At 43.1% G+C, this 22,721-nt stretch overlaps 1 protein-coding gene across 2 annotated transcripts in view; it reads left to right on the forward strand.

The window, feature by feature from the left end:
* The first annotated feature begins 8,271 nt into the window (after positions 1 to 8,271).
* Positions 8,272 to 22,721, forward strand: part of NTNG2 (netrin G2) — a 101,802-nt gene continuing 87,352 nt past the window's right edge. For both annotated transcript variants that reach the window (XM_051980222.1, XM_051980223.1), the window contains exons 1-2: positions 8,272 to 9,416; positions 13,622 to 14,724. In XM_051980222.1, coding sequence (XP_051836182.1) covers positions 14,425 to 14,724 — 300 coding nt within the window. In that variant the 5' untranslated portion in view covers positions 8,272 to 9,416; positions 13,622 to 14,424. The remainder of the gene's footprint in view (positions 9,417 to 13,621; positions 14,725 to 22,721) is intronic.

Consider the following 22,721-nt stretch of genomic DNA (forward strand, 5'->3'; position numbering starts at 1 on the left):
CTGGAAGGGGACCTGAGACACTGGACTATATAAATTTTTTTGTATATCTGGATGGCTGTGTTTGTTCACTGATTTATTCATTTTTTTAAAAAAAAGACTATCTTAAGCACAAACTATGTTATAGCATTTTAAGATAGATAGAGCATTTATTAAGTGCTTCTGAAGGGGAAGGAGGAAGAAGAGGAGAAGACAAGCACTATGGTAAGCACTGGAAATATAAGAATAAGCAAAAACAAAACAAAAAATTTGCTGTCCTTTAAGGAACTTACATTCTAATGGGAGAAGACATCACATAAAAGGGAATTGAAACGGGCAACATGGAAGTATTCCCCTGGAATATCCCTGGATTTTGGTCCAAAAGAAGTTTGAGTTATGGATTGTACTAGATTTAGAGTAAGCATGGCTGGCATGGGTACTTCCTCAAAGGGAAGTTTGATTCTACTGCCAGATGGCTCCATTTGAAATCTTTTCCCTATGATCCCCTTTTTCTTGTTACTACTGCCCTAATCCCTCATACCCATTCATTTAAGTCTTACTCCTTGCCACATCCCAGTTTTAATCAACTCAATCTTTCCATTTGTTCTCTGGACAGACTTCTTGAGGACAAGAATATGTTTACATGCTCCAACTCCTACACTGATGAAATCACTGGTTCAGAACAAATAAGTAATTATAACTTACCTTTTTGTAAGAATTTAAGTTTTACAAAGAATCTTCCTAACAACTTTCAAGTAGGTAGTATAAATGCTTTTCCCACCTTTTATTTTTATTTTTTAAAAATCTAGATCTACAATTCAATTGCATCAGGGACCTCCCCGTTAGACAATTTGCTCTACTTATGCATCTTAAGGGTTTCTTGGAGTACTGAGAGGTTAAAGAACTTGACTAGAGTCACACACCTATATGCTAATTGAACCTAAATAGAGACCCCAAGATTGTCTTTCTATTTATTGCTTCCTATCTCCATATTATAAAAAAAGAATCAGAATAATACTTCCATTTCTGTTCTAACAGGATTAATGTGAGGGAAACCCTATGTCCACACTATGATCGTTGTTAACACTATGTTTGATCTTTGAAGAACCAAAATGTTGGGGATTTCAAGGGCAATGGGGAGATAAATAGTTGTGGGAAGAAAGATAAGCATCCAGAATCAGAAAAACATATAGAGATGCTACAGAGTACATCCTGTAAAGAAGATATTGAGTGGGGCTGGTGTGCAGATGCACAAGTTTCTATGTCAGCCTAGAAATGAGACAACATGAATGTGTGGTGGACTAGCGTGGTTCCATAACTTCCCTGCAAGGGCTGCATTTGCCATTGGATGGCAAAAGAGCATCGAAGACAAATTCTAGTGATATCCACCCCCTACCTCTGGCATTAATTATAGGAAGTTTAATACCAGACAATGAAGAAGAAAAGAGGACTCCCTGGTAAGAATGCTTACCTCTAGGCTGGTTTACTGCTCATTAGTGCAAGAGGGTGAGGAGGGGAAATTCAAATCAGAAAGCTCCTTGTTAGATTGTCCTGGAAGGCGGGAGAGGTGGAAACTCAGCACTAAGCAGCAGTATAAACTGGAAATGGGCACCAAGAAACCTACAGTCTCTGCTCTGCCACTTCTTTACTGGGTAATGTCAGACAAATCACTTAACAGCTCTGAGCCTACTTTCTTCCCCAAGCAAATCAAGAGGGTTGGATTTGGAGGTGTCTTTTTAAATGTTTAACAACCGGCTTTCTAATAAGGAGGGGCACACTTTGAATTTAATTTGTATTATTAACATTTTCTCCATCACTTTCTTAAGTCTAAAAATCAACAAAACAGTCAGTCCAGTCCTGATTTATGCCATTTGCTGATTTCTAGTGGGTAAATGCTCCCACTGAAAATTTAACAATCCATTCTCAAGCTGGCTCTAGTATATCACAGATTATGTGTTGCATAAGGTCTCTTTCAACTTCTGTAAGTGTGTAGTGTATTGGGGGAAGGAGGGGCCTTTTCAATGTTTTTCAGTGTTTCATGTTTTCCCTTCCCATCCTCCTGACCCAATATCACAGCCCATTAAGAAATGTCTATGCAATTAACTTTTGATTATCCCTACTAATATCTTGAAATGGAGGATCTTCTCTCACAAACAAGGGATAATGTAAAAAGCATTTATATTTGACTTTAGAATGCTATTAGAGAAGTATTCCAATATATACATAGTCTATCTTATATACAATAACACACGCACATATTTTGACATTCATGATGATTTATTCTCTGCCTTAGCTCCCTTCTCTATCCCTGTCTTCCTTCCAGTCCTTCTATTCCCAGCCTCACCTGCACAGCATGATACAGGGGAAAGAGCATTGATTCTGAAGTTGGGGGGGTGTCTCAGTTCAAGTCTTTCTTCTGACACTTGGTGCCTGTGTGACCTTGGATGAGTGGCTTGCTTCCCTGAGCCCCACATCTCCCCTCATCTGCAAAATGTTAGACTGCATGACCTCTGAAGTCCCTTCCAGCTCTGTGGGTCTAAAGGATCTATGATCTTTTCTGTAGGAAAGTTGGAAAATATTGATGATCTGCTTAGGAATATTGAAGAGATGCCTGAGCTGAGATTGGATACAGTAACAAAGATTACAGTACCAATGATGTTTGCTCACCTCCCTTGAAGCAGAAACAATTGTTCTCCTTGTCCTTTCAGACCTACAAGAAATCCCAATCTGACTTCCATTCCATGGGGAATCAATACCCATATATAATCAGAACTTGCTAAAAGGAAAGAAGTCACTTTCTTTTTTATGTTGGGGTTAAGGGAATTATCTATTGAATGTTACCCTTTTGGAGCCCACTCAGAGAGAGATATTCCCTTTGGGTTAGAAAAGCCCTTTCTAATGAATTCTTGGAGCTTTCCCCCAGATTTGCCAAAGCGCTCCTTTTCCTTCAGGAAGCTGTCCCCTTCAGCAAGATCTATAGAGCATTCTCACCAGAGTAGGCAGCTGGTAGTTCTCCCTCTTCTATCTTTCACAGAAGACCTGACTCTGCATTCCTTATCTGAGTGGAAGGAAACACTCCTGAATGAGATCCAGAAAGGGGGAAAAAATCTCAACAAGTATGGGGGGAGGAATACAGGGGAATAAAAGGAAAGTCAGGGGCTGGGAAGGGCTAAGGGAGAAAAGGGATCAGGAGAAGTACTCAATCGAATATAACCATCCAGGCTCCAAGACTCTGCCAACACTGCCTTAATCATCAGATAGGATCAGAGATCCATCAATGCCCTTCTGCTCTTCCATACTTCAAACTAAAATTCGGGATCAAAGATCCTCCTAGTTCTCGCCCACTGTGTGGACATTATCCATGGAAACAGCTCTGCATTAGAGCTCACCTGGCTGAACACTGAAAATTGATTATGTCAAATGGATCTCGTATCTATATAACTACCCAGGACCCCAGGATTCCACCAAATCCTGCCTTGATCAGAAACTTATCTATCCTGATGCTTGTGCATTTGCCTCTCCCGACTTACTAGCACCCCAGGAATACTATCTCTTTACCAGGACTGCTGTGAAGGGCATACCCATCTATTGTCTTTTGGGTGCATTCAGAATTTTTCTCCAGATCCTCCTTTCCCCGTATACGATGGCTTCCTTCCATGTTTGTTCTCCTTTTCCCATATTCTTCTCATTCTACCCTGATTTTTCATTGTACCCTCTAGAATCCTCATTCTGTTATTACCATACATGCTTTCAAATTAGATCAGGACCTTACTCTGAAAAATAATCTTGTACATATTTTGTTATAATATTTCTATGTACATGCTAATACATCCTCCCTAAAAAATATAAGACCCCAGAGTCAGGACTTGTTTTGTTTTTGCCTTTGTATCTCCAGTGCCTAGTTCAGTGCTGGGCATATAGTAGGCAATTAATAAATCCTTGTTGAATTGAATTGAATTTAAAAGCAGCATAGCATTATGGGGGTTTTGTGCCCTTCTCTTCTCTATCACTTCTGTGAGTAACCTACAAGTGTTTATTTTTAATCCCCCCCCCAGTTCCTACTTGGTATGTGTCTAAGAAAAAGTCATAACTTTCAGTGCTTCCATTTCTTCCACCCCCAAAGAGGGACTACAACTCTAATTACCTCCCGGAGTTCATGGGAAGAATTTAATTAGAACACAGAAAGTCTGGCCCAGAAAGAACCTTAAGAACAGAAAATATCAAAGCTGGAAGGAACCTTAGAACACAGAATGTCAGAATCTAACAGAACATTAAATAACAGAGCTGCGATAGGTCTTTGACATCACTGAGCTCAATTGATTCATTTTTACAAACAAGGGATATGAAAAAAAAAAGATTTAAGATCAAAGGACCTGAGTTCAATTTCCAGCTCTACTGTACTACTTGGGCCTCAGTTTCCTAGCTATAAATCTGTGATTAGAAGAGCTAGAAGAGACAGCTAGTCATAGGATCTTAGCTGTAGACTGGAAGGGATCTTAGAGGCCAACCAGTACAAATGAGGAATCTGATTCCTGGTATGAACCTAGACTTGTCAGCAGGATTCAGACCGAATTATGCTGCCAGGGAATGGGACTTGATATGCCTCAGCTCGTGTCGTATGTAGCAGTCCCAGAGGTCTTTCCTCCTCCTGGCAAGACAGGATGCCTCTCTTGGTAGAAAGGGCCTCAGACAGGTGAGACAGAAGCACCACGGGCCAAGAGAGCATTGCTTTGGAAGAACAACATTCAAAAACTGTCAACGTCTGGTTCACACAAGGACTATTAGCCCCCTGCCTCCACCCAAAGAAACTTTATCCAATAAAATCCAGGAGAGATAAAGAACACGTCTTGTTTTATGTCTCTCTTGTTGTAGGCAATGCACATCTTTGGAGATCTGTGGATGAAAGGCACCATCTAAAATGCAATCAATTATGTATCACCATTACTGAATTAATCACATGTATGATTAATACAGTAATAATAATTAATGGAAGTATGGTCTAGAGAGTAGAGCAGTGGACTAGTGGGGAGGAGTCTGGGATTCTGCTCATCCACTCTGCCACTGACTTGCTCTGTGACCTTGGAGAGGTCTTCTGAGATCTTTCTGCCTTGGAAAATTTTTCTCTCAGCCCCCCACACCTTGGAAATTAAGATAATGACCTATCTGTGCTTTGAAATTCATGGAAAGGACCTAGTAAGAGTAAAGATGTTGCCATAAATAAGCCTCAGAATCTCAATTGCTTAAGGTCAACGAGATAGATTTAAAATGAGGAAGGCAATTATAATTCAAGTCAACAAACACTTGGGTACAAGACACATAGTACTTCTTTAATTTTCATCAGTATTTGTTCATATGCCTCCCAAGGTAGGGACCTAAGGAAGCAGCTCTAATACAGTGGGAAGAATGTTGGATTTAGAGTCAGAGAACTGGATTCAGATTCCAATTCTGTTAATAATTCCTATCTGTGTAATATGGGTCTCAGGTAGTGGGCTATGGAGGGAATAGGGATGGAATTAGTGGTATTTTCACAAGATCCTTTCTGGCTTTAACTTTCTACGTGTTCTGAGGCTCTTTCTTGATTCTTTGATTAACAGCAATTATTCCCATTAACTCCAGAGGGTAATTGCAGGGGGGGTGGACTAGATAATCTCTCGGATGCTTTCCAGTTCCAAAATTATGATGTTCCTAAACTGTTCACTCACTTTGCACCCTAAATTGACAATTGCATTTTGAATGGCTTCCATTTGAATCAAATTGTGCAAAGAATGAGGATTCTGCTAATTGAGAGATTGATTCTGCTGGTTAGCAAGAAAACAGGAGAGATTTGGGGGAGTTAACCTTTTCTGGTCCCTGAGCTGCTGTCATTTCATTTCATTCCAAGGCAGAAGTAATTATTACAAGGCCCTTTAATTGACTGAACGGGTTAATGTGCCTCCTAAACAGACATACTGACTACTTGCTCACCAAAAAGACCAGGACTCCGATTTATTTTTCCATTATGGATAGATAAAGGACCTTTTTGGGCACAAGGGGCATAAACCACAATGAAGAGGGAGTCTTGTAACTATGTCATATGAAGAATTGTCTTCACAGTTAAGGGGAGCAAAAGCTCAGTTTCAGATATATGAAGATCTATCATGTGAATTATGGAGAAGTAGTATAAAATATCATGAAAGAAATGTATATAAAAGATGAGCTCTTCATATTAAAAGAACAAAAGGATACTCCCTGGACCGTTAGTGTAACCCATTGCTTTCCATGCAATATGAAGAAAACTTAAAGAAGTTCCCCAGCACGAGGATGGATATCCTATGAGGGGAAATGGACAAGAGCCAAACAGGATAGGTAGATAAGCATGATTTTTGATCTCCATCATTGGAGGGAATGCCCACATTGAAAATAGATCACAGAACCAGTGGAACATTGTTTGGAGCCTTGTGGACATATGATTCAATGTTTATTTTGTGGGTCTCCAGAAGGTAGAATGAGAACTGGCCAGTACACAGGTTCATTTTAAGGAAGAGACTTCTATAAATTAGAGCTGGTCAACAATAGACTACCCCTGAGAGACAATGAATTTTCCATCACTGAGGGTGTACAAGGAAAAACTATATAACTATCTATTAAGGATATTAGAGGGAATTTCTGTATCTGGTAGGGGTTGGTCTAGATAACCTCTTAGAGCCTTCTCAATGAATTTATGAAATTCTAGCACTTTTCTAAAAACTGCTGTGGTATCCTATCAATTTATAACAACAATACTAGAGAGAGAAAGAACCTTGGAACACAGATTAATAGGAAGGACCTTAGAGACCATGAAAAAAAAAAATAATCCCAACACTTTCTAGGCTATCTGGATAAGAAAAGGAGAAAGCAAACTATGCATTCAGAAGCCATTTTGAGTTCAATTGACAACAGCTGAGAAAAGGGGGTAATTTAGAGTATTGCCACAGCATTGCATTTTAACCTGTTGTCAATAAGAGATCAGCTCTGATCCTTTTGCTACTGTGTTTAGATGAAATGGAAATAAAATGCAAACTCTTCTAGTTCTTGTTTGCTGTTACTGACAACCAGGCAGGCCATGATGATGGAAGAGCAAGGTTTTTCCTGGGGATTAATGATTCTGCCTGAGAAGAGCAAAGAAGCTGAGGGGACCTCAGTCTATCATTTCCTTTGGGAGGTGTCCTGTACTATGCCCCCCATTTTTTTAATACCATGTAATTTAAATATCATGATAATATTTTCACCTTGAAAATTGTATCCATCTAAGAAGGTGAAGAAGCATTGAATTGGGTGACTAAGGGATATGCAAAAATCTAAATCTAAATCCCCAAAGGTCATTATTAGAATAGGTACTTCTCTGAAACGGTTTTTTGGCTTAGAGCTGGGAAAGGGACAAAATGTCCTCTAAAACATTTTTTTCCTAGATGTGTTCTCTCCAGAAGTAAGGAGGGTATTAGAATTACCAATGGCCATTTTAAAATAGAAAAGTAAGGCTTTAAAGGAAACCATGATGTGTCCAGAGTTAACTAGTTAGTCAGTGACAAAGCAGGGGCTCTTTCCCATGCAACAAGTGATGATGATATTTCACAATAGGCTGTGAAATAGAATTTAGGGATATAATCTCATTTTCCAAGGATGAGGAAACAAGAGCCACTTTGTGACTAGGAATAAGAAAGGGTTAAAGTGGAGAATCAGTAAGGGATAAGGCTTGGAATTCTTAGTGCTTACTCCAGGCATGACCTTGGACCAATTTACTGTTTTATTGTCTCTAGGTCCCAGTATCCCCTTTTATGAAACTGAATAATATGAAACTGAGATATTCAGACCTAGATCCAATTCGTAAAGGAAGGGATCTAGGAATACCCAAACAGCCTCCCAGAAGTCCCCTCTAGAGGACAGAGGAAACTCCTTTTCAGCCCACAGAAAAGCTGTACATAAAAGAATTTAAGGGTTGAAGAACTGTGATTTGCCTTTACTCATTGACACTCAGAGGGTCCCCCTGGGTTTCTGTCCCAATCCCTGGAGGAGTTCTCCATCAACCACATCTCTCTGCCAGTGAGGGTAGGTGCGATGACACCTTTTTGTAGCTACATGCCAATCCCCCTACTCCTCCCGTGGAAAAATCTGGCTTGGCTTAATCAAAAACAGATCCCATCAGGGTGGAGGCGTTGATGTGTCAGCTGATATTCAGTCTCTGGTTATTTGCTCAGTTCTCTCCCCCCCCCATCTTCCCAAATCCACCCACCCACCCCTTTCTCCACTGCTCTGGTCCTTATGTGTAGCACTGAAGGAGAGAAAGAAATCTTCTTGGACGTTAGAGGGGAGTCCTCCGAGCTGGGCTTCAGAGATCAAGGCTCTTCCCGGCCCTCTGTCTGGTTTTAGATGGGGGCAGCTCCCACTCTCATGGGCCCTTTGCCAGCCCAGTGGAGCCCCTGTTGCCACCCGAGGAAAAGAAAGCTGCAAGAAAACTCCAGCAAGAACAGTGGCTCATCCCCCAAACATTCATGACTAAACTGGGCTAGGGATGCACCCCGTTTGTGTTGGTGAGCTTGCCCCCCAGGCCCAAGAGAGGAGATGTTTAACCAACTAGCCCTCAGCACAGCCTTGTTTCATCACAAGTCGACTACCGGGGCCAGGGCACTTCACTGGCCCTGGACCACCCTGCTCTCAGCATTCCCTCCTTTGCTGCGGCTCTTCCCCTGAGTCTGACTGTATTTCTTTCCTGCAGCTTTAAGAAGACCATTGCTCCGTGGTGGGATGGTGTGTTAAAGCCACACAGAGGAAGTTACGCAGCCTGGATCAGACAGTGAGATAAAAGCTCCGATTGTGATTGAAAGTGATGGCAAAAGGATTTAGCCTCAGTATTAACTTGGAGAGGAGTGGAGGGGGAGAGAGAGAGGGAGATTTCCTAAAGCTCCCAGCCATCTGTCCTGGAGCTCAGCTGGGGGGATGCTGACCGTCCTAGATGAGAAGAGGTGAAACCCACCACAGCCCAGGAAGGACCAGATCCCAACCACTGTGGGTTCTTTCCGTGTTTCTTTTCAGGGAGAGAGGGGAAACAAAAGTTTAACTTGTTTGTGACCGACCTCCGACTCCACCCGAGTGGGAGGCGCGGGCAGGCTTGCCTGCCCCCCTCCCCTCATCCAATGTCTCTGGGACGGCTGCAGGCAGCTCCACATGCATCCTGATTGCTCTCCAACCCCAAACTAGCAGCAGCAGCAGCAACAGCAGCAGCAGCAGCAGCAGCAGGAGGAGGAGGAGGAGGGAGGAGAAAGGACCAGCTTTCACCCCTACATCCCCCTCACCCACCCAGTCAACAGTCAGAAGAGAGGCAGAGCCCAGAGGGGTGGTGGTGCTTTGGCTGGCTGGCTGACCTGCGCTCCTTGGTGGAATCTGTCCGTCCCTCACTGCGCCTGTTAGAAAGGCTCCAAGCCCGGGTAAGGCGGAGAGGAGGAGAGAGGGAGACAGAGGGAGAGAGAGAGCGAGAGCAAGGCTGGAGTGGGGGGAAGAGCTGCTGCAGCTTCGTAAGGCTGGTTTCATTTTAAAAGGGCTCCGGTGACCATGCAGGCATTCCCCAAGATCGCGCGACGCTTAAAGCAATCCGGTGAATTATCAGATGTAAAAGTTATTTAGTAGCGTCTTCTACTAGGAGAGAACTGGAGTCTCCCCCTTGGAGGGGTGTGTGTATGTGTTTGTAGCAAGATCTTAAAGGAGAAGGTTTTCTTTTTACTGGCTGCTAAGGGGTTGGGGTGGTTGGTCTACCCTGTTCGGGTTTCGGGGGTTTTGTGTTTGTTTGAGGGTGTTGGGGAAGGTTGTTTTGCATACATCCGTCTGTATTCACATGCAAAAATAATTAACCCTTCATTTGCTTACGATCCCTCCCCTCCAATTTAACTGCCATTTGGGAGGGGCAGAAACAATACTCTCCCCTCACTCCTTCCTTATACCTCCCCATGCAGACTGCAGACTGATGACTGTCAAGTTGCAAAGAGCGCCTTCTTTCCAGACGTGACTGGGAAACTTCTGTCCTGGTCGGACTCTGCCTCCTAGAAGCAGGGATGGGTGGGTGGGTGGGTGTGTACTGCTCGGGGACAGTGTGTGAAGGAGAGCCGGGGTGTCGTGGGGAAGGCAAGGGAGCAGCGACGCTTTAGCTGCAAGTTGCTTCCATTCCCAAGGCTTCTCTAGAAGAAGTTGTTTGCTTAGAGGTTGGTGCAGCTGCCTTTTTTTTTTTTTTTTTAAATGGTTTTATGCTGGAGAAATGGAAGGGAAAAAAGATGCAACTAATTACTAGAGGGTTTCGAGTGTAGTCTTCTAATTAAAGAAGACGATGCCAAATGAACAGGGCACCCTCAGTGTTGGCCGGTGCTAGGGGTTTTATTAAATGCATTATTATTAATTAATAACGTCGCCTGCACACAACTTTCAATAAAATTTGCCTCGGAACTGCTCCGAATTAGCCCATTTTTCTAAGGCAGGCAGCTTGCGTTCCGCGATCTGTTGTAGTGTGGTCCTCACTTAACTCCAGCCTTGCCGAAGTCACTTGCCCGCCGCCACCCACCGGCTCCTCTTCTTTCCTCCTGGAGCCCACAAAATGGGGAGAAAGATCCCTTCAAACTTCCCCGGAGGGACTTTTTATGTGCAGATGCTCCTCCCCGCCCTGTGCCCTAGAGGATTCACCTTAGGAAAATTGTTTTTTTCTCAACTACCCAGAACTTTGTGAGTAGTCGGACCACGCAGGGAGCACCCTCACTTTAACCCTTGGTTTCGGATGTCCTGCCTCCTAGAGCCCGAGCCTAGGAGTCGGCGCCCGAGTGCTTGAGCGTGCGGCGAAAAGACACCGGAGGGGAGAAGCCGCCCACCTCCAGCCACCAATGCTTGATGAGGCAAAGAGAGGTGCAGGAGAGGCAGCAGACGCCGCCGGCTGGGAGGTCACCCACCTGGCCTCTGGGCTTGGCGCTCGCCTCTTTTCTTCTTGCCTCCTGCTAGACAGCTTTCCAGGACAGTCCGCTTTCTCAGGCCATCTCCACAGCAGCCTCCCAGTGCCCCCGAAAAGTCTTTGGTGTGGGTGTGGGGGGAGGGAGTAGGAGGATGAGAGGCGGACGCGGAAATCACAGAGAGGAGGACGGTTGGGGGTAATTGGCCCGGATCCTGTCACCCCGGGAAGACCCTTCTAGGAACAGTGCGCCCGGACTGAGTAGCTGCTCCAAGTTTACTCATTGCCACTAGAGCTGTCTGCAACTCCAAGTGTTGCCTCTCTCAGATCCCAACCCGACTGAAGAGGCGATAATTCAACACAATAGGAATCTCAGTTCAGCTGTCCCGGTAAAATCTAATTTTGTGTGTTTGATACTCTGGCTATCAGTACCCCTCCCCCTATCGTGCGACCACCCCCCCCAGCCCCATCCCCGACTTTGCTTCTCCAAGACTCTTAAACGAAAATAAAGAACATTGATTCTATTTGTTTTCAAGAGCTGCAGTTTCTTAATAATAGCAGGTGGAGATTTATTTTCCTAGGAGAAAGCAATCTACCAGAATGAAACCTTTGATTATGAATATTTCCCCCTCTCGTTTCCCACCGCCTGATTTATGCTTCATTATTCAGAAAACTCTGGTGATGTTTTTTGGTATTGTTGTTTTGACAAAAACCAAGGGTAATATTAGAGTGCTGAAATCATAATTTCCCCCCCACGATGTCTACAAATGCCCACTTAATTGGTTGTAAATACGTTTCCTAGGCAGATTCTGTTGTTGATTCCCCACACACACACACCTCCATTTTCCGGGGAATGTGTGGCATTTAAGACAACAGACATGGGGAGCAATTAATAGATATTTTACTTTTAAGTCCACGCAGCTCACCAGCCCGCTCGACTGCCTTCTCTCTCTCCTTCCCTCCCGATGCCAGCCTCACACTTAGAAATAGACTTGCCGACGAAAGCGGTCGTGTTCTGCAGGTTAAAGAAAGGGATCCCTAAAGTTAACACCATGTCTAGCCCCGGGAGAGCAAAAGAGACAATTGTTTCTGGCTGGACTCCGTTCTGAGCTCCCTACCTTTCTCTGCTATTCCCGAACAGTTGGAAGTCACCCATTTGATGAATTAATTAGGAAAGGACTGTTTTTGGTGAACACAACAACAGCTCTGATATCAGCATTCAGACCTTTGCCTGTCACACACTATTTTATTTTTACTACATTTACTCATGCTGTAAAAATAGAACACAGACGGTATTCTTTCTGAGAGTTTTCTATCAGGGAGCGCATTCAAGGCCAGGCGAGCTAACTGTAGAACAGGCTTTCCCTCTGAACAGCACAGAAAGATGAGGATGTTTTAGGTTCTCATTCATCTCCATCAGGAGCCCTTCATCCTGAGAGAGAGGGAAGGGGGAGAGGTTAATACAGATGTATGAATGCCCCTGAACAGAGATCAATGGGACTATAATTTAAGGCTTCACCCAAGACCTGATAAGCCGAGTACTCAATCTGGACTGAGCCAAAATGGCTCATCCACTTTGTCATTTTTGGCAGAAGATGTGTGAGTGACTACTCAGTGTGTGTGTGTGTGTGTGTGTGTGTGTGTGTGTGTGTGTAAGAAGGAATTATGGAAATTTATTAACTTCTCAGGTTTCATGTTAAAAAAATTGCCCTTCCCATTTTTATCTTTAGAGATGTGGAATGGGGATCAGAATGATGTTCACTATCACCTCTGTGGTAGTTCTGATATTATATTTAACAGAATAAGAAACAATACATAACTCATGATTCTGGTTTTAAGTCATCATAAAGAGACTAGCTTTATTGGCTAAGTACATTACAGAATTCTGCTTACTATGGCAAGTAATCCTTAGAATTAAATTCATAATATTTAAAATATGTAAAAAAGTACAATGGTTATATTAGTTGTATCATTTAAATGATCATTATATAAATTTCTAATAATTATTATTCATGAAAGCGATGATAGCAATCATGGTGACCCAAACAAATGCAAAAAATGAGAATTTCAGTGTCCTTGATTCTGAACAGAAAACTTAATTGGGAGGAGATGGTATTGTTCTTCTGAGAGCCTTCAATATTGCTAGTTTCTTAAATTTTATATATATATATTTTTATATTATAAATCATTTTTATTTATGGCCCTTAGACTATGTTTCCTGCCCACTATTCTTATTTATTGGCCTATGTTTCTATTACTGTTTGTTTCTACCTATATTCATAGTCTAGTTTCTGACTTTTAATAGCTCTGGCATTTTGATTTGCTAGTAAAGCAACTATTAAAACTTGGCTCCTGGGGATCTTTTGGAAAATCTGAAGATTTTTATTTCCTTTTACAACCCCCCCCCTCCACTCCACCCCCAGGATGGAGGGAGCTATTGCTGGCCTAATCCCCACCACTAAAAATGATGAGAAAACCCATCACCTTTTTAAATGATGTGCTTTTTCTAGATGCACAATTTCAATATTAATAAAAATAACCCACATTTCTCAGGAGACCTTGATAGATAAGTGCACTGATTTTTTTTTTTTTTTTTGCACATTTGGTCAGAGAGCTTTTGTTCTTGTAAATTTTTATCTCTCTCTCTCTCTCTCTCTCTCTCTCTCTCTTTCTCTCTCTCTCTCTCTCTCTCTCTTTAATTTCTTGCAGGTGTGGTTGCTAATGAGCACTCTCTCCTCCCTTCTTACAATGAAAGACAAGCCAGACCCCAGGTACCTGGATGGATTGGTAGCTGAAGCTTCAGAAACTTCATAAGTTGCCTGTGGCTAGAAGCCAAGGTCAGCTGGTCTCCTATTAGTGCCTATCCCTGTTCAAGTAGAGCAAAACAACCCATCCCCTGATCAACACCTCAGTGGCTTTTTATTTTTTCAGATGATCACAAGATAGCTGTCACTTTAAACCCATATGAAAGTCTTTCTATTTTTTTGGTTCAAAACATTACATTCAGTCCCAAAGAGGAATATGTTTCCAGCTAACATGTATACTACCTGATTTTATTTTATTTTTTTCTAATTCAGGCCTGGGGGGTTCATTCTAAGTTCTTTCCAGCTCACCACACTTTAAGGACGCTTTAAACCCTTCATTGATTGGAAGGACAAAAATTAAAAGCAATCTGATCCAGCCTCATGCAGATCCCTGTGGATTTTCTCCCTATCCCATTTCAAAACCCTGTCACCATTTGAGAGCGTGCCCAATTTCATCAGCTTCACCTCTGTCACCTCTAGGAGAAGTCACCCACCCACCTTGTTATGCCAGGAACAGGGGTGTGTGAAGTTATGGACAACTTTGTGGTCTGCCGGCCGACGGTGTGAGAAGCACTGGCTCTGAATTCTCCATCTTGGCTGGCCAGATTTGCCTTCTGGACAGAGCAGTTCCTGCTTGCCTACAGACCAGTGGTCCTCGGGTCTCCGGCATGCCCCTGGCCACTCCTGTTTGGTAGATGTGGCGGCTTCATGTGGAGCCCACCATTTACTCCTGACCCAGACGCTGCCTTTCCGGGGCCTCTTGGGGCCCAGAGTCCACCGCCTCCACCTGCTGTCATGCTGCTCCTGGCATCCCTTCTGTTGCACTGCCTCCCCTTGGCCATGGGGGACTACGACATCTGCAAATCCTGGGTGACCACGGACGAGGGCCCATCCTGGGAGTTCTATGCCTGCCAGCCCAAGGCCATGAGCATGAAGGACTATGTCACGGTGAAGGTGGAGCCCGCTGGGATCACTTGTGGAGACCCCCCAGAGAGATTCTGCACTCATGTAAGTGGATGTCTCTTCCCATCGGCCCATTTGAAATAAAAGCCTGGGGGTGGACGGATAGGGGGGACCAGCCACCCAGACAGGTGATGCTCCTGGGGAGTTTCCAGGTTCTCAGTTCACTATTGTTCTTTTCCTTCTCTGCCCTGCTTCCCCCTCATCCCTGAACATGTGCAAAAGTGCAGGTTACTTACCAGACCATAAGACACAGAGTGAGGTTAACTAAATGAAAACTGGATCTTGATCCAGAGTGCCCACTGGATCACTCCTTACACTGGGCACTCTCACTCCTTAATCCCCAATTGTGATCATCCCCACTCCTTGCCCTTCTTCCCTCCCCTCCTTTCCATGGGGCATGGCTTTTTTAGTTACTTAATTTGACTTTAATATGCTCCTCTGGCTTAAGGGATTGTTCTAGAGTGAGTAGGCAAGAGTCTATCTGCAGAATTCAGGAAACTGTCCAGGGCTCCTTCCTCCACGCGCTCCCATCATGGCCTAGCGAATCCCTCCTGTGCAGGCAGCTCTGGTGGGTCCAGATGACCCAGCCAGCCAGCTACTGGACTCATAGAATCATAGGATCTTAGATGTCAAGCAGAAAGGGAATTCGCTAGCTTAACATTTTTCAATTGAAGAAAATGAAGCCAGAATGGTTATATGTTATTTGTTCAAGAGCACACAGGTAGTCAGGAGTGGGACCGTAATTGAAACTCAGATCTAAAGATTCCAAATCCAGTTCTTTCATAATTCCATACAATAATCAGAATAAATGAGGATGGTAATGCTGCTTTTTATTAGATACTAATGAGAAGTGTTTTGTTTTGGTTTGTTTTTTTTTTTCAAATCCACGATTCCTTTTGTATGAAGAACTTCAAATGAGGAAACTGGGCATAGTAAATAAGGCAACTGGAGATGGAATCATAAAGACCTGGATTTGTTCATAACCTGCCTCAGATACTTTCTAACTATATTATCCGGAGCCACCCTGTGCCTCAGTTTCCTTATCTGCAAAATCAGAGTTGGACTTAATGGCTTTAAGGTCCCTTCCAATAATGATCCTTCTATTCTGTAAATAGTAGTTCAAACTGTAGTCTTAGAGAGTTGCCAGGGATACTGAAATATTAAGTTACTTGCTCAGGGTAATCATGTAATCAGGATTTGTCAGATACTGAGGAATACTTGAACTCAGGTCCTTAAAATTTCATTCAAATATTTTAAACTGCCTTTTACTAATGAAGAAGAGCCTGAGAAAATTACAAACAATAATAATAACCTTACATTTGTATGGTACTCCATTTTCCCATCGGTTCTCTCATTGGCTCTCCCAGTGATCCAGTGAGATAAGAGAGGGCGGGATTATTATGCCCCTTTGTGAGAAAACTAAAGCTTAGAGAAACTACATTTCTATGTATGACCACATGATTAGTAAGTGGTAGAAGCAGAAATAAAAATCCAGGCATTTTTGACTCCTGATAAAATGCTGTTTCCTCTATATCTGATTCTCTAAGAAATCAGGCAGTAGACCCAGGCATACTTGAGTTTCTTCCCTAAGTTTTGATGCAAATCCTTGGTGACCTTGTAAAGGTCGTTCAGTTTATTCATTGAAAATAGAGATGCTTTTGCTGGTCCACACACATACATGTACAGTTACGTGTGGCTGTTTTAATTTCTGGCTATAGAGATTCACCCAAGAGGGCCCATGGGTGCAGGGAAGCCCTCCTCATTCCTGAAGGTGACTGAGAAGGTCACCTGAGAGCCCAGGGGTGGGGAAAGGGGGCAGTGCTTTCAGGGCAATGTTGATGAAGGCCTTGGTGTCCAGGCTTTTTCAGAGCAGGAGGGGGAACAGAAAGTCCAGTGAGAGCGCCTCAGAGGTAGTATCCCTCTTCCTAGCATGTGAGAACTACTCTTCACCCTCCAAAATGAAAGACAACCACTAGCTCTTGTATTTAAAACCTTGAATGTATTTTTTTTCTTTTAAATATTAATCATTGCCTTTTATTTGGCATACCGCAAGGCTTGTTTTGGTGGGGGAGGGGAAATGGCTGATTCATAATTCAAAAGACTCACTTTTGTTTAAAGAGCTTCAGGGGTCAGAGACAACCATAAAAGCCAGGTCAGAAGCCCTCCCCATCTATATCCAGTTCACAATAATAACCTCCTTCTCCCCTGACAGCATGCCTCCTTCCCTCCCTTTGATGGAGCCCTTGCCCTGAGAATGGCAGATCCTGAGCCAGGTATTACCAGCCACTGGCTATAAGAGGCTAAATCTGGGACTGGACAGAGTCTCCTCCTCTCTCCTATCCTTCCCCCCAACTCATCTTCATTAGCACCCCCTCTCCTGCTCCCTAGGCCCCACCCTAATCCCCATGGTGGGTGAGGACAGGTGGGAGGTACAATAAACTGGGAGCATCTCTAAGGTCTCTGTTGCAGTAGCAGCATCCTAGCACCTCTCCACCTGTTGGGTTGCCTTGAATACTCTATCACGGGCCGCCGTTCTGGCCCTGCCCCATGATTACAAATGTGCAGCCCACAAGAGGGAGACTTTCTGGTTTGGTGGAAAGAGTGGCGTTGAGGTGGCCCTTTGAGGGCTTGACTTCCCCAGGAGTGAAGGGACTCTTTGAGTCATATCTTCAGTCTTCAAATCTAATGATATTTCTACTAAAACCACTAATGCTAACTGCCATGAATTCTATCTGCATGCCCTTTTAGATTTACAAAGCATTATATGTACATATATATGCAAAATAAATGTATGTATTACATATGTATATATTAGTTCATTTGAGCCTTACAACAATGATAAAGGGGAATATAATTAACATTCTCCTCATTTTACAAATGAGGAAACTGAAGTTCAGTGATGGTAGTTGCACACCTAATAAGTGTCTGAGGTGGGTTAAATCCAGGCCTTTCTTCTTTCAAACCCAGTACCATTTCTTACTGAAAGCTGAAAATAAGCAGCGGAGCATGCATATTCAGGTTCAGTCTTACCAACTAAATCTCCCTAAATACGGGTCAAGGCTGCTCTCTAACAACAGTGGATCTTGTCCAGCTCCACCCTCTGCAGTTTCGAAAACAGGAAAACCTTATCTTCTCTTGATCCAAAGCCAATCTGCCCCCATGATATGAAAAGAGACCATCCATCCTGTGGCTATTACGCTCCTACAAATGGAGTTACATGGCCAGGTCCCCGAGCCTGCTACAGGAAGGGAGACTAAGGCAGGCAAAGAGGGACAAAGAGGAGGCTTTCTTGGGGTCTGGGGTGAGAATTCTCCCTCTCCCGCTGCCTTCTCCTTATTGTTCACATCAATGCCCTTCTGGCAAGGCCACCTGAGAAATGAATTGTAAATTTCACTCTAGCGAGGAAGGGGAGGGGGGAGATAGACAAGATAAATGAATAAATAAAAACCTGGATGGTTCTAAATGCACAATGAGAATTAATAGGGAAGAGCTCTCAACCAAGGATGCTTGAGCAAGGGTGAAATTTGAATGAGAGCTGCAGAGCTTCAGAGCGGTTCGCTCGCCACCTTCTCAGCTTGGAGCAAGCACACTGCTCTGGTCTATGGACTGGGGAGGGGATAAAGAGGGCGTCGATGTCCCCCACAGACACCACTGCACTTTCTCTCCCTTTGTGGAGGGCGGGAGATGGCTTGGCATAGTAAGTAATTAGGCAGTTCTCTGCAAGGGAGAAAGGTTGCCAGCCAGCTACCTGTGCTGCTTATAAAAAAGGAGGAAAAAAACTTTCTTTGTGTCTTGGAGACAATAGCCAACCTGAGGAGAGCAGTAGTGGAAAGAAGGTAAAAGCCGGTGGCCAGAGGCAAACTTTGTGTTTTTCGGTCAGTGTCCTTATTCCCTCTGTATCTGAGATGCAGTTTAGCGTAGGGAGTCCAAAGCTGAACCTTGTGTTAGGAAGACCCCAGTTCAAATAACACCAAATGGCTCTGTGACTTTAGCTAAGGCACTTCTCTCGTTGGCAGTTTCTTCATCTATAAAATGGGTGTAATGATCAAATGAGACAATATATGGACAGTGCTTTACAAACCTTACAATGCCATATAAATGCAAGCTATTATTATTTATGAATATTGCAAGGCTGGAGTGAGGTGAGAGGGCAGCAAATCCATTTCTCTCATTTGATAGTTGCAAGTTAAGATATTTGGAAGGATTTGAAGAGATCATATGTATATAGAATATGTTTGATGAGGTATACATACATGTATATGTCGGCAAATATCTCCTATGTAGGTATCATATATACATGATATATAGGCTATATGTGTTGTTACTACATATGTACACAGATGTGTTTATAGGCTATATTTGTACATACATACGTTTCAGTTGTTCAGTCTATTTTTCAGCTGTATCCAATTCTTCTTGACTCTATTTGGGGATTTCTTGATAAAGATACTGAAGCAGTTTGTCATTTCCTTCTCCAGATTATTTTATGTTGGAGTTCTTGTTCTTCTTTAAAATAATAATATGATGGTTCTCTCTGAGAGAGAGCAGGTTTCTCAGGGAGGTTTTCTGGAGGCAGCCTTAGTATCAAGTTCCGATCAATAATTATCCCAAACACAGCCAGGTGATAAAAGTTCAGATCTTTTATTGTCTCCAATATAGCCTGGTTAGCTTAGAGGCCTCTCTCTCTGTTGGTTCCAAGAGCTCCGTCCAAATGTCTCCAAATCCAAAGGTTTGTCCTTCAATCCTCTAGCCAGCCAAGTGGAAAATGGAATGGATCTCTCTTGCCTGGAGAGAGGGCTTCTGGCTCTCAATCTCCAATATCTCCTGGTTTGCTTTTCTTAGATGCCTCTCTCTCTCCTTGGTTCCAAGAGCTCTTGCCGCTTTGTCCTTTGCTTCTGCCTCTGCTTTCTTCAGCCTCCAGAGCTAGCACAAAGATGAATCTGTCTTGCCTCTGAGAGCCTCTGGGTCTCAATCTCCCAGAGTGCTCCTCTCTGACCCCAGTCAATGTTCTGAAGTAAGACTCTTCACTCAGAAAGGGCTTCTGGCTGAACTCACCTGATGCTCCCCTCTCAATCTAAATTCAGCTCCACTCCTCGTGTAATTTAGCTGAATTCTCTCGGCGAGCCTCTGTCTATTTCTTATATATGAGAGAGAAGAATTGTGGGATACGAGAGAGAGGGATTATGGGTTTCTTCCCAGAGTGCTTTCTGGCCCTAAGAGCTTCAAGAGAGGTGTGAATTCACAAAGTTACACAGTTAACTTTGTGAATCTCCCATACTTGTGAACTCCAATGAGTAAAGGTGTGAACACAAGCATTGTATCAATTACATTGAGTTAACACTAGGATTCCAACAATTTTACATGAGGAAACAGGGTAAAGTGACTTGGTCAGGGTCTACACAGCTAGTAAATGTCCGATATTAGATTTGAACTCAGAAAATGGGTCATCCCTGACTCCAGACCTGGCCCTCCATCCGTTGTGCCATTTAGCATGGTAGTATGCACACATATACATACACAGAAACATACGTGTGTATGTATTTTTTCTAGCTATATCCATATCTTTCTGTCTGTCTGTCTATCTATTGTCATGTAACTTCAGTGTGGAAAGAAAAGTTGGGTTCTGATTCTGTTTCTGCCACTTAACAGCCGTGTAAACTTGAGCAGGCTGGTTTCTGTCTCTCAGCTTTATTTTCTTGATTAATAAATCTCTGGGACCAGAGCAAAGGTGCCAAACGTGGTCCCCCCATCACAGGCTAAAATGTGCTTGAGTGTGGCCAAACTAGATTAAAATGGGTATTTTAAAAAATAAGTTAAAAATACAATAAAATGTAGGTATTACAAATATGTGGTTTTCTAAGTCATCGTGTGCCCACAGGGATCCTCATGTGTGGTTTAGTGGCCCTCATTTCTATTAAGTTGGACACCACTGGATTAGTGGATGTCTGAGGACCTTCCTAACACTAACATTAGGATTTCATGATTTCTGAGGCATCTGCAGTGCTTTCCTAGGACTTGGAGCAGCTTCTTTCTCCTGATTTGCTCAAAGGTACCACAGGGCTTCCATTTTCTTGATTGTAGAATCTTAAAATTTAGAGTCAGATGAGAAGTTGAAGGTCAAATGTCTCTAGGTTAACAGACAAAACCTGTTATCTCTCAAACATTAAGCTTATATCAAAGTTGTGTGTCACAAAAGTAGTGTAGTCATCCTAGTAGTCAGTAGTCAGGGGCAGAGAAGAACCAGCTTATTTGAGTTTAACATCTCTGTGCCTCAGTTTACCTACCTGCAAAGCTTATATTGTCAGGACTACAATACAAATTAACTGATGGGAGCCAGAAGTAATCTCAGTGCTCCCCAGATCTCTCCTCCTTCACATCGATAAATGTTTGACATTGAACACTGCATGCAAAATTAAGGTCAGAGACTCCGTGCCTCTCGCCAGAACTCAATATTTATGGAAAAGTTTCCACTTATGGGATGCAAAGCTGCCATGCTGGCTGACTCAGGTCTTTTTTACCCACTGAATTCTTTCCCCTTAAGCCCACAAATGAGTATGAATATACAAGGACTCAATCACTAAACAAACATTTACTGAGTACTAACTAATGTACAAAGTCTCTCTATTGGGTATTAAGGGAATGGAATGGAAGGAAAAAGACAAGGATTCTTGGTGCAGTAGAAAAAGCCCATGTGGAATTTGGAATCAGAAGATCTGGCTTCAAATTCTGATTCTGACACTTAACTGTCTGCAAAACTCCCAGCAATTGGTTTCACTTTTCTAGGTTTGGGTTTCTTCATCTAAAAGATGAAAGCATTGAATCAATTAGTTTCCAAGATTCTTTCCAGGTCTAAAACTATGATTCCATGACTTTCCCTTCAAAAACTTACAGTCTAAGTGAGGAGTGGAGACATAGTAGACACACAGAGATAACTAGTATCTAATAAACAGTATAGAAGATATGATGAAGCAGTGGCTGATTAATCACCAGTCTAGGGGTAGATAGTCAGTGTTACCGGAGATGGGGGAGGGAGCCATTTTGATGTTTTGGTGTGGCCAGGAGGAAGCTCATGATAGCCTCAAAGACTTGCACTCAAAGGGGACTGAAAGGTGTCTCCAGTTCTAAACCTATGGTCTGATTGTCTCTCGGTGCACCCTCACTTAAAACCAACTCCCTTTTGTGTCATAGCATCACCTCCCTGAAGTCATGGTTCTCATCAAGAATGAAGGACCAACAGCCCTTACTAATTCTGTAATTCTCTGACTTGTTCCTTTATCTTAAAAAGAGAAGAATATTCTTCGCCTTCTTAAAGGAAGCAGGTTAGACTAGAGAAACTCTTTTATCTCATAGGTTTGAGATCTATGCCTCAGGCTGAAAGGGATTTTAAAAGCCACTTCACCCAACCCTCCCATTTTACAGATGAGAAAATCGCAGCCCTGAAAGGTTTCATTGATTTGCTCAGAGGGACACCAATAAGTATCCAAATCAGGATTTGAACACAGGACCCTTGCTTCAAATTTTACTTTATACCAGGGATTTAAGCTACACTTTAAAACATGAAAAGGATATGAAAAGGGAGAAGAGGGGAAAGAGCATGTGTAACCCTCCTACGCCAGCCACCCTTTGCCCCCAATTTTCTTCTCTGGTGAATCTCCAAGCCTTGTAGGATTTGAAAGGCCAACAGATCAGGCGAAAAAACCTAAAAAACAAAACAACCAACTCAGGCAGACTCTGGAAGTCAGATGCATCTCTGACCCTCAGTTAGAAGCCACTTCGGAGATTGAGTTTCACCCAGTCACTTTAGTTAAAACAGTTCAATGATCTATTTAAATGCCCGAGGCAGGACCCTGCCTAGGATAAGAATAGTTCTGTTTGATGACATCTTGTTATATAGTGAAATCTCCTTCCTGGGGAGCAGAGAACCGAGAGAACTGGGGCAGCAGCTTGCCTTGGTCCAAGAGGCCTGTCAGAGAGGTGCTGGCCTGTGGAGAAACAGAAGGGAAAAATTCTCTACAGCAGGGCTTCCTGACGTCTTGCATGTG

Source organism: Antechinus flavipes, chromosome 2, assembly GCF_016432865.1.
Source record: "Antechinus flavipes isolate AdamAnt ecotype Samford, QLD, Australia chromosome 2, AdamAnt_v2, whole genome shotgun sequence".
Lineage (NCBI taxonomy): Eukaryota > Metazoa > Chordata > Mammalia > Dasyuromorphia > Dasyuridae > Antechinus > Antechinus flavipes.